The sequence below is a fragment of the Simochromis diagramma genome, unplaced genomic scaffold (assembly GCF_900408965.1).
Source record: "Simochromis diagramma unplaced genomic scaffold, fSimDia1.1 OVJJ01000557.1, whole genome shotgun sequence".
Taxonomy (NCBI): Eukaryota; Metazoa; Chordata; class Actinopteri; order Cichliformes; family Cichlidae; genus Simochromis; species Simochromis diagramma.
In genome coordinates this window covers 39,238-52,353 of record NW_024387156.1, presented here as the reverse complement: position 1 = coordinate 52,353, position 13,116 = coordinate 39,238, and the positions used below count along the sequence as shown (strand labels likewise).

General features: G+C 41.4%; 2 protein-coding genes across 11 annotated transcripts in view; both read right to left on the bottom strand.

The window, feature by feature from the left end:
- LOC120744230 (ubiquitin carboxyl-terminal hydrolase 29-like) overlaps positions 1–13,116 on the bottom strand; it is a 73,587-nt gene that overhangs the window by 35,808 nt on the left and 24,663 nt on the right. Inside the window, exons 1-4 of one of the 9 annotated variants that reach the window (XM_040048474.1) lie at positions 2,162–2,236; positions 1,885–2,062; positions 1,707–1,791; positions 121–201 (exon numbers count right to left, since the gene is read on the bottom strand). The exons of 7 other annotated variants lie outside the window; for them this stretch is intronic. In XM_040048474.1, the coding sequence (XP_039904408.1) occupies positions 121–201; positions 1,707–1,742 (117 nt within the window). In that variant the 5' untranslated portion in view covers positions 1,743–1,791; positions 1,885–2,062; positions 2,162–2,236. Of the gene's footprint in view, positions 1–120; positions 202–1,706; positions 1,792–1,884; positions 2,063–2,161; positions 2,237–11,577; positions 11,597–13,116 lie in introns of those variants that run through there. One more of the 9 variants, XM_040048475.1, reaches the window with a different exon arrangement.
- On the bottom strand, positions 2,110–5,786 carry LOC120744233 (acyl-coenzyme A thioesterase 1-like). Of its 2 annotated transcripts, none has more exons than XM_040048478.1 (3): positions 5,323–5,786; positions 4,997–5,184; positions 2,110–2,230 (listed from the first exon to the last, which is right to left on the bottom strand). In XM_040048478.1, the coding sequence occupies exons 1-3, from the start codon at positions 5,771–5,773 to the stop codon at positions 2,228–2,230; spliced, it is 642 nt and encodes a 213-aa protein (XP_039904412.1). In that variant the 5' UTR covers positions 5,774–5,786; the 3' UTR covers positions 2,110–2,227. The 2 variants fall into 2 exon arrangements, with proteins under 2 accessions (XP_039904412.1, XP_039904411.1); XM_040048477.1 differs by lacking the exon at positions 2,110–2,230 and adding an exon at positions 4,121–4,214.

Sequence of the window (13,116 nt, the reverse complement as noted above, 5' to 3'; positions counted from 1 at the left end):
TGGATTCAAAATTCAGTTTTTACAGAAATCATCCAAGAAGCTTCCTTAAAAGTTTCAAAAATGCTTATTTACCATAAGAAAATATTCAGAGAAACGTGCTGCGAGTCTCTTCAAACTTACCTTTCGGTGAAAAAGAAGTTTAAACATCTTTGGACTTGATGAGATTGCAGCGAAAATCTCCTCAGCTTTGCAAAAGTTCAACTGAAAACAAGCAGTCAGAGGTTGTATATTTATAAACTTTCAGCATAGAACGTTCATACCCTGAACAGCAAACATCATCATTATGATGTATGGGGCTAATTTGCATATTTTGGAATGTATGCTCATTTGAACTGTATGGCACTCGTCTCCAAGCAACTGCTACAAAATACAGGTCAAGTCAAGTCAAGTGGCTTTTATTGTCATTTTAACCACGTGCAGAGGTACTGTACAGAGTGAAATGAGACAGCGTTCCTCTGAGACCCTGGTGCTATATATGACATATACGGACAAACCCAGGACTACATAAAGTGCAGTGTGCATAAACTGCAAAAATAAACAAGACAAAACAGTGCGAAACTAGACAGAACAGGACGATACAGACACAAGACAATGGAAATGTGCAAAATGCTGAGTATTGTGCAAAAGTAACTAACGTGTGTGAAGGTGTGCGTGTGCCAGTGCAGTCACTGAGTGTTCAGGGGTCTGACGGCTTGTGGGAAGAAACTTTTCCGTAGTTTGGTAGTGAGGGCCCGGATGTTCTGGGACCTCTTTCCAGAAGGCAGCAGGGTGAAGAGTGTGTTTGAAGGCTGTGTGGGGTCCTCCAGCAAGCGGGTGTTATAAGGAGGGGAGAGGGACTCCAATGATCTTCTCAGCTGCTCTCACAATCCGTTGTAGGGTACTGCGATCTAATGCGCTGCAGTTACCATACCAGACAGTGATGCAGCTACTTAGGATGCTCTTGTTAGTCCCACTGTAAAAGGTGGTGAGAATGGATGGTGGGAGATGGGCTTTCCTCAGCTTCTGCTTGAAGTAGAGATGCTGCTGGGCCTTCTTGGTTATGGAGCTGCTGTTGAGGGAGCAGGAGAGGTTCTCCGCCAGGTGGACACCAAGAAATCTGGTGCTCTTGACGACCTCCACAGAGGATCCATTCATGTTAAGTGGGCAGTGATCCCAATGTGCTCTCCTGAAGTCAACAATCTCTTTTGTTTTGTCCACGTTCAGAGACAGGTTGTTGACTCTACACCTCTACAGATGGCCCGCAGTGCAACCCTTCAGCTTCCTAGTAGATTCACCTATATACAAATTTAAAGACCTAGGAGACTTACTTCTCGTCACAGAGTTGTAGCATTCACAAGATTTTCAGAAAACTTGAACTCAAGGTCAAGGTCACTGATATTCAAACTGACCCCAGAACTTTAGTAGATGCACCAATGGTATCAATTCAAAATCCTACGCTTCTCGTTCTCGAATTATTGTCTTGACCAAGCTGAGTATACAATTATGAAACAATCATTTTCCATTTTTATTTCACTATCTGTAACTAAGACAAATAAACAGTATTTGGGACACAAGTCACTATTAAAGTGGTTAGTGAGACTCCACATCTGATAACAGTATAACACACTGCTTATTTATGTAAAATTGTCATCAATAAATGTGTTCAAAACAGAAGCTACACTGGCTTTAGAAGTTTTTGTTAACTCTGACTACCTGTCTGCTCTTACCTGTTTCTTTTGCTCTCTGCTGTCTTCATCCTCCATCCAACTCTACAGCTATTTTTAGGGATGACATGATGAAACTGAAGGGTGTCTGGGCACCGAAAAAGAAAAGAAGAGAGATTGGATTAGGCTGCAGCTGGCGTGCCATTCTCTCACTTCAGGATGAGATGCTGTGTCTTCTTACGTTAATCTTGTAAAACAGGATGTAGGCTGAGTGCTGCTGTTCCTCACAAGCTGCAGATCCAGTTGTGTGCAGCACCTGTGCGTCATTATAGGTGAGCCAAGCATCTGATGTAGAGTGTGGACTCTCCTCGGGATGGACAGAATTACAGATGCAGCAGCTGTTTCCGATGTATGGAAACCTGACACACAAACAAAAGTTTACAGTATCAGTGTAAAATAATTCATTTTGTCCAGGTTGAGAAGGTGAGCTTTGGTCCTTGTGCACCACGTGTACTCACCTGAAGCCGTCTGTAGTCTGAATTTTATTTTCCATTATTTATCCACCGCCCAAATGTTTCACTACGCTACTGCAAAAAGGTAAAAACACAAACACACACAATTAGACACTGAGCACTGGATGTGCATGTATGCATGAGCTTTGAAGTTTAAACTTTTTTTTATCATCAACAATTTTTATTTATTTCATTTTAAACTTCAATAACAGAGCTTAAGGATAACTACATAAATAAATAGTTTAAAAAACAAACAAACAAAAACAAAACAACAACAAAACACAACACAACAACAACAAAACAAAACAAAGAGAAGTTATTCTATTCTTTCTTTGCACACCAATTCCCACACCACCACTCTGTCATTACTCCTCTGTTCTTCAAGTTACAGAAAGCCAGCTTGTAAAGGGGGACCAAATACAATCATATTGATGCAATTTGTCTAATAAACCATAAGTCACTTTTTCGTAAGACGCCAACTTAGCCATTGTCTTTAGCCACTCTTCATAGGGGGGGGGTTTCTTTTTCCGCCAATGTCTTAGCAGGACCCGTTTGGCCGTAGTAAGAGCCAAAATAATCCATCTTTTTGTATAACTGGAAAAATCTACATCAGAAAGTTCTGTGGTTATACCAAGTATGGACAGTTTTGGTGAGATACCAAATCTCCTTTTTAAAACACTGAAAATTACCTCCATTATATTTTCCCACCAATCCCGAAGTGCCGAACAGCTCCATAAGATATGTAAAATCAAAGCATTTTGACCATCACATCTCCAACATTCGTCCGTAGAGGCCAGGTTCCATTTATACAATTGTTGAGGTGTTCGATGCCACATATGGATTATCTTAAGTTGAATAAATCTACTGCCTGTTTCTTTATACATAGTATTAATATTTTGAAAACATGAATCCCATTCAACTGAAGATATGTCCAATGCCATGTCCTGGGCCCAGTAGCCCTTAACTTTAAGGAGAGGGTCAGCTGACCGTTCTTGCAATGAGTGATAAATCTTAGAGGTAATGCCTTTACCCAAGGGTGATCTTGAGAGCAGGACTTCCACAGGGCTGCCCACAGGACAACTCAAGGGGGTTCCCAGCCACTTCGATAATGAACTATGTATTTGGACATATCTCCAGAATTGATTACGCTGCAACTTATATAACTCTACAATTTTATCAAAGCTTAAAAACATTTAGTCCCACAGCCAAATAAATCTGATACATTAAGGATGCCTGCTTTACGCCACTGTAACCAGTCAACCGATGTCCCTCCAATTAAAATTCTTTTATTACTCCATAAGGTTGCCGAAGGTGATTTAAGATCCCCATTAGCTACAGGAATACAGCAGGTAGTCCACCTGGGATCCACAGATTTACTCTCTGAGAGTACACCGCTTACAGAGACATAACCTTTCCTTTAGTATGTAAGGATTTAAATAATTAAATAAAGCTAATTTTTTTCGTGATTTTTATATACACATTGCAGTTGTGCTCATTAAAAGCTGGCACTCTTTGTAATAAAGGTCAAATGCATCAATAAAGTGCTATGGTTGAATTAAATTATTGAGACTGACATGTTGACAAACATACTTGCATATCATAACTAGTTAAAGTCAGGGGTGTCATGGTCTTGGTGTGTGGCTGTAAAATTCCGCTGAAGGTTTGGACCTCCCTGGTATCCACCCATGGGCGGGGCCTACAGCCTCCCTCACCTGAAGCTGATTGAGGCAATCAGGTTGGAGATTTAAGCTGCTTGCTGACACCGCTTCCTCGCCAGTTCGTCAATTACCCTATGTTGGTAACCAGGCCTCACGCATCATGTAGATGAATCTCAAGTGATCTACTAACCTTGCAATCTTGTGTTCTAGTTACTCCTAGAAATTTCATCACACTGAACCACTCATCTTGGAAATCTGGTTTCAGAATCATCTCCTTGCCTCACCTGCCTGCCCTCCTGCCCTTACACCACCTCGGGACCTTCACCGCTCAGGACAGCTGCCACACACTACCAAACCCACCTGGACCGCACCACCTCTCCCTCAACGCTTCCATCTCCCACCTGCACAGTAAGACGAAGATTTTCATAGCTTCCACCCTCTCCAGAACTCATTGGCTACCGCTCTAACACTGCTCTCCTCTCTTCCAGTACGTACCTAATCACCAGCCAGCTGTCATTGCTTTCTTGGACCTGTCCCCTTGCTTATCCCTCTCCCCTGGCCAAGACCCTCACGCCCCATGTGTCAAGTACTATTGTAAACGTCATTTTTGTGCTAGTTAATAAACCTTTGTTAAACCCTTTCCTCAGTCTCCGCTTTGAGTTTTCTGCACGTGGGTTTGATTTTTGGTACTCTGCCTCCGGCCGTTTTGTGACAAGGGGGATATTTTTCTGGGCCAAGGGAGTCTGAAAAGAATGTCCCAGACTGAGATAATAAGTAGGAAAAAACAGGCTGCAAATTGCTAGCTAATATTTAACGCAGCAAGGTTAGCGGGCAAGGTGTTTTTCTTTCTTTTTTTCCATGAAAAGGAGCAGATAAGAGATGAGGTCAGGCGTGAATGAAGTGTGGGAGAAGATCCAGTCAGAGACAGCAGGATCGGCTGCGTCGTTTCCCAAAGAAGATCAGTCATAATTGTTTTTGTGGGGTAGAAAAATGTAATGCCCACTTACAGGGTCATCCTTTTTGTTAAGCACATTGTTGGTTCACATTGAGGTCCAGCATGCTGAAAATTCTAATTTCAACTGCTGAAATCAATTAAATCTTTTAAAAGATAGTCACTCTCATGTACTTAAGGGGGAAAAATAAATAAACACGTAACTAGTATGAAATACTTTTCTGCACTCACCTTTGGTTGCTGTTTTAAGAAATTCATTGCTTCTTCAAAGTGGTCCAGATGTGTCTCTGTGATATTGTCACCCTTCTTATTGTACACCGCCATTGGGAGAACCATGAAACCTTTGTTGGCCAATAGACTGGGTCTTGCCTCAGATATGAAGGTGGGAATATCAAACAAAGCAGGAAAAGGACCTTTTTCTGGAAGAAAGGAAAAAAAGGTTCTCGTCAGCAGCAAAGGTTTCATTTCTGAGATGAAGGAAACAATGCTGATTTATAAGCTGGTTAACGTTAAATAAACTAAAATGAAGATAGAAAGCTAGGAACCACCTCCAGTACCTGGAGGAGTGAACAAGACTAAACGGATGTTCCCTTCATTGACGGAGATCCTGGTGACCCCATCTCTCATCAGAAGCCTCTCATTTGTCATCTCTGCCAGTAATCTGCCCTCCTCTTCATTCACAGAAAACTTTACCACCTGGGGGTTTATGGCATTTGTCTTTAGATATATTTTGTGCATGGTATGTGGCCTCATGGAACACAGCAGACCCATGGGTTCTACTCCAACGTTGCTCCCACCTAGCGAGGGGTCTCTTTTCAGGTCGACCTCCCCACTGCCATCAGCCCTGTAGGTGGCCGAGGAGCTGAACACTGCTCCCTTGTCATCAGTTAATTTGGCTCTCATGTTGACAACCTGCCTTGGCCTCAGCCCGGCCACCTTCACCTGAATGGGCTCATCAAACATACATTTGATGCTTGGCAGCAGCTTCAGTCTCACTTGAGAGAACATCTTTTCTGAAAAAGAGAAAAAGATTGGACTTTATGAATGTAAGATAAAAAGTCCCCTTACACAATACTTTTTCTAAGAAGATTCAGAGACAGATTGATTCATATTACATATTGTTTTATGTTTTCAGACAAACAGAGAGACAGATAAAGACTGAAGGGTGCCATTGCTACCATGCAGTGTTTAAAATAATCCACTGTCCCAGTTTGTGCTCAGTGTGCATGAAATGCTTTACACCAAACTCCACTCAAAAAATTTGCCAATTTAAATACGTATGATTAGCAAGCAAGCAACCACACTATAAGTGCCCACTGTTAATTCAACAAGCTGTTAATATTAGATCCATTTCAGACAGTGGCAGTAATATTTTACACTGGGCAGCAAATCAGCACAGCAGGATCTTTCAGAGTGAGACAGAAACTCTGTGTCCTATTTTTTGTTAATTTTTAATAGCTCTTGCACAGCCACTGTTAATGTGATACCTTTGCACCAGATACCCTCCCATGCACCCATCAGTAAAGACTTCTTTTATAAAGTATGAAGTACTCAGATACAGCTTTCTGTACTCTGACTCCGGGCTAGCCTTTAGCCTCGGCAGTCGTAGCTGGAAACACAGTTTTACACGGTGGTGCGACCGTTGAAACAAAAAGTCACTTCACCCACAATCTGTTGCGAAGCTCTCACACGGTTAGCTTTCTAGTCATACACTCTTTTGTGCTAGTTAACCTCAGTAAAACTAGCTGAGTCTCTCACTTTGGTTCAGCTAACCTCGTGCATCTCTCCCTGCCGTTCTCTTCTCCTCCTCCATTGCAATAGATACACATGCTACCTTCACGGGCCTCCAGAAAATTATAACTCTGAACAATATTTTAACCCTTGTGCTCCCCTTTGGGGCAGCTCCGGACCCCGGGGGTCCCAGAGTACCTGGTCATTCACAGCCGCATCAGGGTTGGCTCCTGCGCCCCTGTACACCCACGTTTCCCTCCCTGAATGCCACTCCCGTTTCAATTTTTCTCCTAGTTTCAGGCAGGCTCTATCATGTTAGTCCATGGGAGGCCGCTGTTAAGTGGCATACTGTTAATTGCACGGGTAATCTCCTCCACTGTAATTGGAGCATCTATAATCTGCTGGTCAGTAGTAGAAAGCTGTGGCAGGTTTAAATCAGTAAAGAATGCTTCGAATTTTTGTTCATCTAAACTCCCTTGTGTAGAATAAAGATTATTGTAAAAGGCCCTGAATCCATCATTTATATGTCTAATAGAAGTTGAAATAACCCCATCTGATTGTTGTATGCCTGGGATATGGTTCATACTGTCTTTCTGTTTAAGACGGTATGCTAATAAACGACTCGGCTTTTCTCCCATTTCCCAATATGCTTGATTAATGCGAAATAAAGCGTATTCTGCCTTTCTGTTGTACAGTACATTCAACTTATATTTAACTTTAACAATTTTATTCAACGTAACTCTGTCTTTTGTATGGGAATGTACTGCCTCAAGTGCCTTTAATTTGGCTTCTAACGTAATGATATTCTTGTTAGCTGCCTTCTTTTTAAAGGAAGCGTAAGAAATTGTCCTCCCTCTTAAGTATGCCTTCATAGCATCCCACCAAATAGCCAATGAAGTGTCCTCTCGATTATTTGTCTGTTTGTAAAATTGTATTTCATCTCTTATCAATTTAATAAACCCAGAGTCTTTAATTAAGGACACATTTAAATGCCATCTGCGGCTTTGAGGAATCTGTAAAATATTTCCAAGACATAGAAAAATTGGCACATGGTCCGAGAATACTATATTACCAATACTCGAATCTATAGAGTTATTCACTAAGGCTTCAGAAATAAGAAAGTAGTCGATTCTAGTATAAACATTATGAGGCGGAGAGTAAAAGGAATATTCCCTGCCTTCTGGATGCATTGTCCGCCAAATATCATTCAGACCTAAATCTGAGGTCATCTGCCTTATGGCAACTACAGATTTACTCTCTGTGCCTCTCCTAGGAAGTGATCTATCTAGGTCTTAATCCAGTATTTGATTAAAATCTCCTCCTACCACTATTTGTGCACCTTCTAATTCCAAAAGATACTGTGACAGGTTGTGAAAAAAGGCGAGTATGTCTGCATTAGGTGCATAGATATTACATAAAATTATTGGTGTGTCCAGTAGTTGTCCATAAACCAATATAAATCTACCTTCCTTATCTGTTATTACTTTTGTTTCAGTAAAGCTAACTGCTTTATGAATCAGAACCGACACTCCCCTACTTTTACCAGTTCCAGGACTGGAAAAGACTTTACCTACCCAGGAACATTTAAGTTTTAAGGCTTCTGACTTACACATGTGCGTTTCTTGAATAAAGGCTATATCAACTCTTGATCACTTTAGATATGTTAATATTTTCTTCCTCTTAATCCCGTTATTCAACCCCATAACATTCCAGCTGGCTATTTTGAAATCTGTCTGTCTATCCATGTTATATGTTGTCTCCTTGACCTGGAGACAACATATAAGATGACACCGCCATGGACCTCAACCTGCAGGCTTTGTGTTACCTGTTTCTTTATACAGGAGCTTGTAGGGGTGGACTGCCTTTTTATTTGATTACCCTTTTCTCATGTTTTTCTTAGTTAGGGAGATAAGACATTGTCATTTGGTTTTATTCTTTTCATAAATAAGTTTTGTACATCCTTTAGATACTGGTCCCTTTTGTTTGTTGTTTTGGGGTCCACCCCGAAGCTATAGTTCGCTCCTTTCCTTTGTTAGAATTCAATCACTGTGAAAAAAAATCACCATCAAAATTGTACTGGTTGTGTGATGTGCTGCTTGGGGTCAGACAGGGGTGGATCACCCTTATATTATGGTCTGGCCACCCTTAGAAAGGCCATAACACTAACTAAAATGAAAATTAAAACTAGACTTATAACTGGCTGGTGTCCTTACCAGTGACCTTGGGTCTGAACTGTGGGCTCCTCTTTCCAGGTGTTCGTACTGCCTGAGTGGGACCAAGATGTGCTGTCTTGCCTCGTTTGGGTTTTCTGCATGTTTCTGGCTCAACATGCAAGTATCCACTTCTTGACGTTCGCTGTTGGTTGCAGCCACTTGAGGTTGTTGGGCTCATTTGGGTTCTCAACACTGGGTGACTTTGATGGGAATGAAAGCATCCTCACAACATAAATCACCACACTACCTGCTTTTGTTTCAGATTTTTTCTTTATCCTTGTTAACATGGTTGGGTACTGGGTTTACCTGTAATGCATTTTGTGCTCCAAAAGCTGTTATTTTGTGCAGCTGTGCTCCAAAAGCTGTTAGCATGACCTTTTTTATCATTAGATTGTGCCACACCAGCACCTGAGAGAAAAGCTTTGAGTTTGATTTTGTGTTTGTGTTTTGCAGGCACTCAGGAGAATAAGTCATGATGTTTCTTGTGTTTGTCATGTTAGTATCTCAGTGCTTGTCAATCACCAGTCAACAGTGTCACCACTGTGAACAACATCCTTCGACTGTTCTAGCCAAAACCTTCGAGAAGTCCCTGCAGCCGCTTCAAAACTCATCACTGAGCTCGATCTCTCTTTTTAACACGCTGGAGACAACAATGAAAGATGACTTTCTTTCATATGCTGCTTTGAGGGCTTTGCTCGTGAATAACAACAGAATCAAAACCATCCATGAAGAGACATTTCACCCGCTGATTAATTTGGAGAAACTGGACTTCCACAAACCAGTTGGAGACTTTGTCTTCTGGATGGTTTCAGAACCTGATTTCTCTCCACTATTTCAATCTTTTGGGAAACAAATATACAACACTGGGTCCGGGAAACCTTTTCCTGCCACTGAGGAGCTTGAAGACCCTCCATTTTTGAGGAGCTTTCCTTCAGTCTGTCAGTGAAAGGGATTTTGTTGAACCTTGAAACTGCCGTGACCCTGTCCAAAGACCAGCTGGCCACCTGGCCGGGTCAGTCATGGATATTCACAAATACCCCATAGTACTGGTGGAAAAGAAATATCGAGGGAAAATCCATGTTCAGACCATGTTCAGTGTGTCGTGACACTTGCACGATGGAAGAACACACCCACCCCAAACTGGTTTAGACTTAGAGCTTTTTATTGTCATTGTGCAGTTTCTTGCACAGTGAAATTGGGTAAGTGGAGAGCATAGAGCCGCTGTATCTGTGCGCACCACCGTCTTGCATTTTTTGCATGTTTGGATATGCGCCGATGGTGTGCGTCCAGTGGTGTCAGCTGGTGAACCAGCTGGTCATTCAAAAAGCACCTTTATGCCCCTCACCATTAATGGAGGTCCCATTTGAGCGCATTGGCATGGACCTCATTTTATCGATGAGAAAAAGAAAGTCTTTAGTTCAGCTGTTGTTAACCGGTCTTGACTTTGTTAATTAAACATTGCAAACCTGCCTTCAGTGTGTCCTGTACATGAGGTCATTTAGTACACCACAGCACAGGTGAGTTTTTTTGAGCTGATGAAGTTCAGCCAAAACAGGAAACTTGCAGCAGGAGACAGCACCTTGTTAAAATGTTATAAAAGGTACAATGAAAGATTTTCACCCTACGGGGTGTCAATGATCCAAGGATAAATGTCTAATGTGGTCAAAATTTTATAAGCCATTTCTGGAGAGACTGCAGTGGAAATGTTGTCACTTTTGGACTTTGCTACCTGCAGCTAAACATTTGCAGCTAAATCATTTATTTAAAAGCAGAAGCTGCAACTGATCGAGGGAATATTTGTCTGAAAACTTAAACTGAACTCCAAGGGTACCATTGCTCCAGCTTACCATCTTTACCTGAGTGAATCAGTTTGTTGAACAATCTAAATGATTCAGAAACTTCTGTGACATCAACTTAACTAAGGCTCATTACAAATTTCACAAAACACTGCTGAATACTTTTAATATTTTTTTATTAGTTATTTTTGTTTTTGTTGTTATTTTGATTTTAATAAAACAAAATAAAATAAAGAATGAAATCATTTCTTTGTTTTTTTAAATTTAATTTATTTTACAAATAAATTAATAATAATATTAATAATAACAACAAATTAGTGCTGTCAGCGTAAACGTCATTAGGTAAAATGACGTTAACACTGACAGCACTAATTTGTTGTTCCCAGAGAGCAAGCCAAACACTGGTCAAGAAAAGGACGATCTCTAGTAGATTTTGTTTTAACCTCCTAGGACCTGGTGTCCACATATGTAGACATAACATTTTGGGTTGTCTAGACCAAAATACAAAATTTTGCTCTTCAAAAACCTGATATCCACTTATGAGGGAGGACATTACACTGCCACTGTTCAATCGAAATTTAAAATGAATGTCCTCATATGTGGATCTCATTCTTTTGAGAAACAAAAAAAAGATAGTCCGAATCTGATGTCTATGTTTTTACATTCATCAGGTCCCAATCAACCCAAATGGCACAGAGAAATTAAAAATGCATGCCATGAAAGTTCAGGTCTTAGGAGGTTAAAAATGTCCCTGCTGATGAGACCAGTGAATGTGGGGCGACGGTGGCAAGAAAAAACTCCCTCCTGGAGGAAGAAATCTTGGGAGGACCAGGCTCTCTGGCAGGACCCTTCCTCCTGAGGGCAATACTTACCTATACTTGTCCTCCAGTGTGCGATGGTGGGACGACTGCTTTTCCTTCTCAGCACGACGATGACCTTAACTTCCTTCCTTCCTTCCTTCCTTCCTTCCACTTCCTGTTTCAGAACTGAGAATGAAGACAAAACTGGTTAACAAGGTAACAGGACATTTAAAAATTCTCTCACTTCAGGATGAGATGCTGTGTCTTCTTACGTTTCTCTTGTAAAACAGGATGTAGGCCGACTGCTGCTGTTGCTCACAAACTGCAGATCCAGTTGTGTGGAGCACCTGTGCGTCATTATAGGTGAGCCAGCGATCTGATGTAGAGTGCTGACTCTCCTCAGGATGGACAGAGCTACAGATGTAGTGTCCTGAAATCACATTAAGACAAATGAATCCAACTTCTGGAAGTCAACTGATTCAAGCAAACAGTGATTTTGACTTAGTGCTTCTTAGAACGTCAAAAGCTTTTGTGTGTGAGTCCTTCACTGAAAAGTAGCAAGTTTTCATTTTCTGTTTGTCACAAGTCTGTTGTTTTACCTGACTCTGTGCCTCCATAATGACCGATGATGCTGACAAGACTATAACAGCCACCACCCTGAGAAGGAACAAATCCAAAGAGTGTTAGTTTCATAAAGTCTCACATCAGTGCCATAATTAAGCTGATTTGCTGAGGCCACGTCCACACTAATGCGCTTTCGTTTGAAAACACATCGTTTTCTCTCCGCGTTGACCTCCCGTCCACACTGAGACGGCATTTTCCTCAAGGAAAAACACAGCATCTTGAAAACGCTCTCGAAAACGCATACATTTCAAAACGGAGTTGTCCCGTCGCAGTGTGGACACTCGAAAACGCAGACTTTCTAAAACGATGACGCATTTTAGTCATGTGATGCAGTCATGTGAGCAATTAAACAAAGATAAGCCGAGTGCATTATACAGCAGTTGTTTTGATTGCTCTCAACTTTGACAGCCCTAAAAAAGATTAATATCAGTTTGTACATGCTCCGGATAGCTTTTCTTCAAATTCTGTAATTCTCACTCACTTTTGCGCATGCGCAGGACTGGAACGTAGGCGTTTTCGGCCGTTTCAATGCAGACGCACAACTATTTGAAAATGACTGAAAACGCTAGTGTGGACACGGAGTTTTCAAATCTATCCGGGCTAGTGTGGACGTAGCCTGAGACGTTCTGCAGTCTGTTTTTACCTGATTGGATGACACCACCAAGTCCCTCTGCAGCCTGACGGGGTCATCCACCTTCTGAATGTTGTAGGTTTGTGTAAAGCCAAACCTCTTCAGATGCAAGATCAGAACTCTGGCAGAAAAGAAAAAAAAACACAAACAAGGTAGAAAATTAGAAGAATGAGTGTCAAACACAAACAGAAGATGGGAGAAAACGACTGCTCAAATATTGTCTCGAAAAACTCTGATATTTGATGCGCCACAGTTTGCAAACCTGGTCAGTCGATCAATTCTGATGTGACCTTACTCACCTTGGCAGTGTATCAAAAGACGACTTCAGTTCTGAGGCCGTCCCTCCACAATCACAGCGAAATTCTATTTCTTGTTCCTGAACAACAGCACAGAGAAAACAGGCTTTATGGTAGAAAGAAATCTCAACATATGCACACACACATACACACAAACACTAACAAAAAAGGTGTGTTAAGATCGCTGATACGACAACTCTATTGGAATTTGTGATCTTACCTTCAAGTATGTCTCTAACATGTTTATAATAGACCCCTCT

What these genes read in the sequence shown, in the direction of transcription:
- LOC120744233 (XM_040048477.1), bottom strand. Translation starts at nt 5,773, where the DNA reads ATGTTCTCTCAAGTGAGACTGAAGCTGCTGCCAAGCATCAAATGTATG. An exon ending in AGTCTTGTTCACTCCTCCAG is followed by an intron (nt 5,185 to 5,322) that starts GTACTGGAGGTG and finishes CCTTTCTTCCAG; the next exon opens with AAAAAGGTCCTTTTCCTGCT. An exon ending in TCTTAAAACAGCAACCAAAG is followed by an intron (nt 4,215 to 4,996) that starts GTGAGTGCAGAA and finishes CTTACTGTGCAG; the next exon opens with GTGGGAGATGGAAGCGTTGA.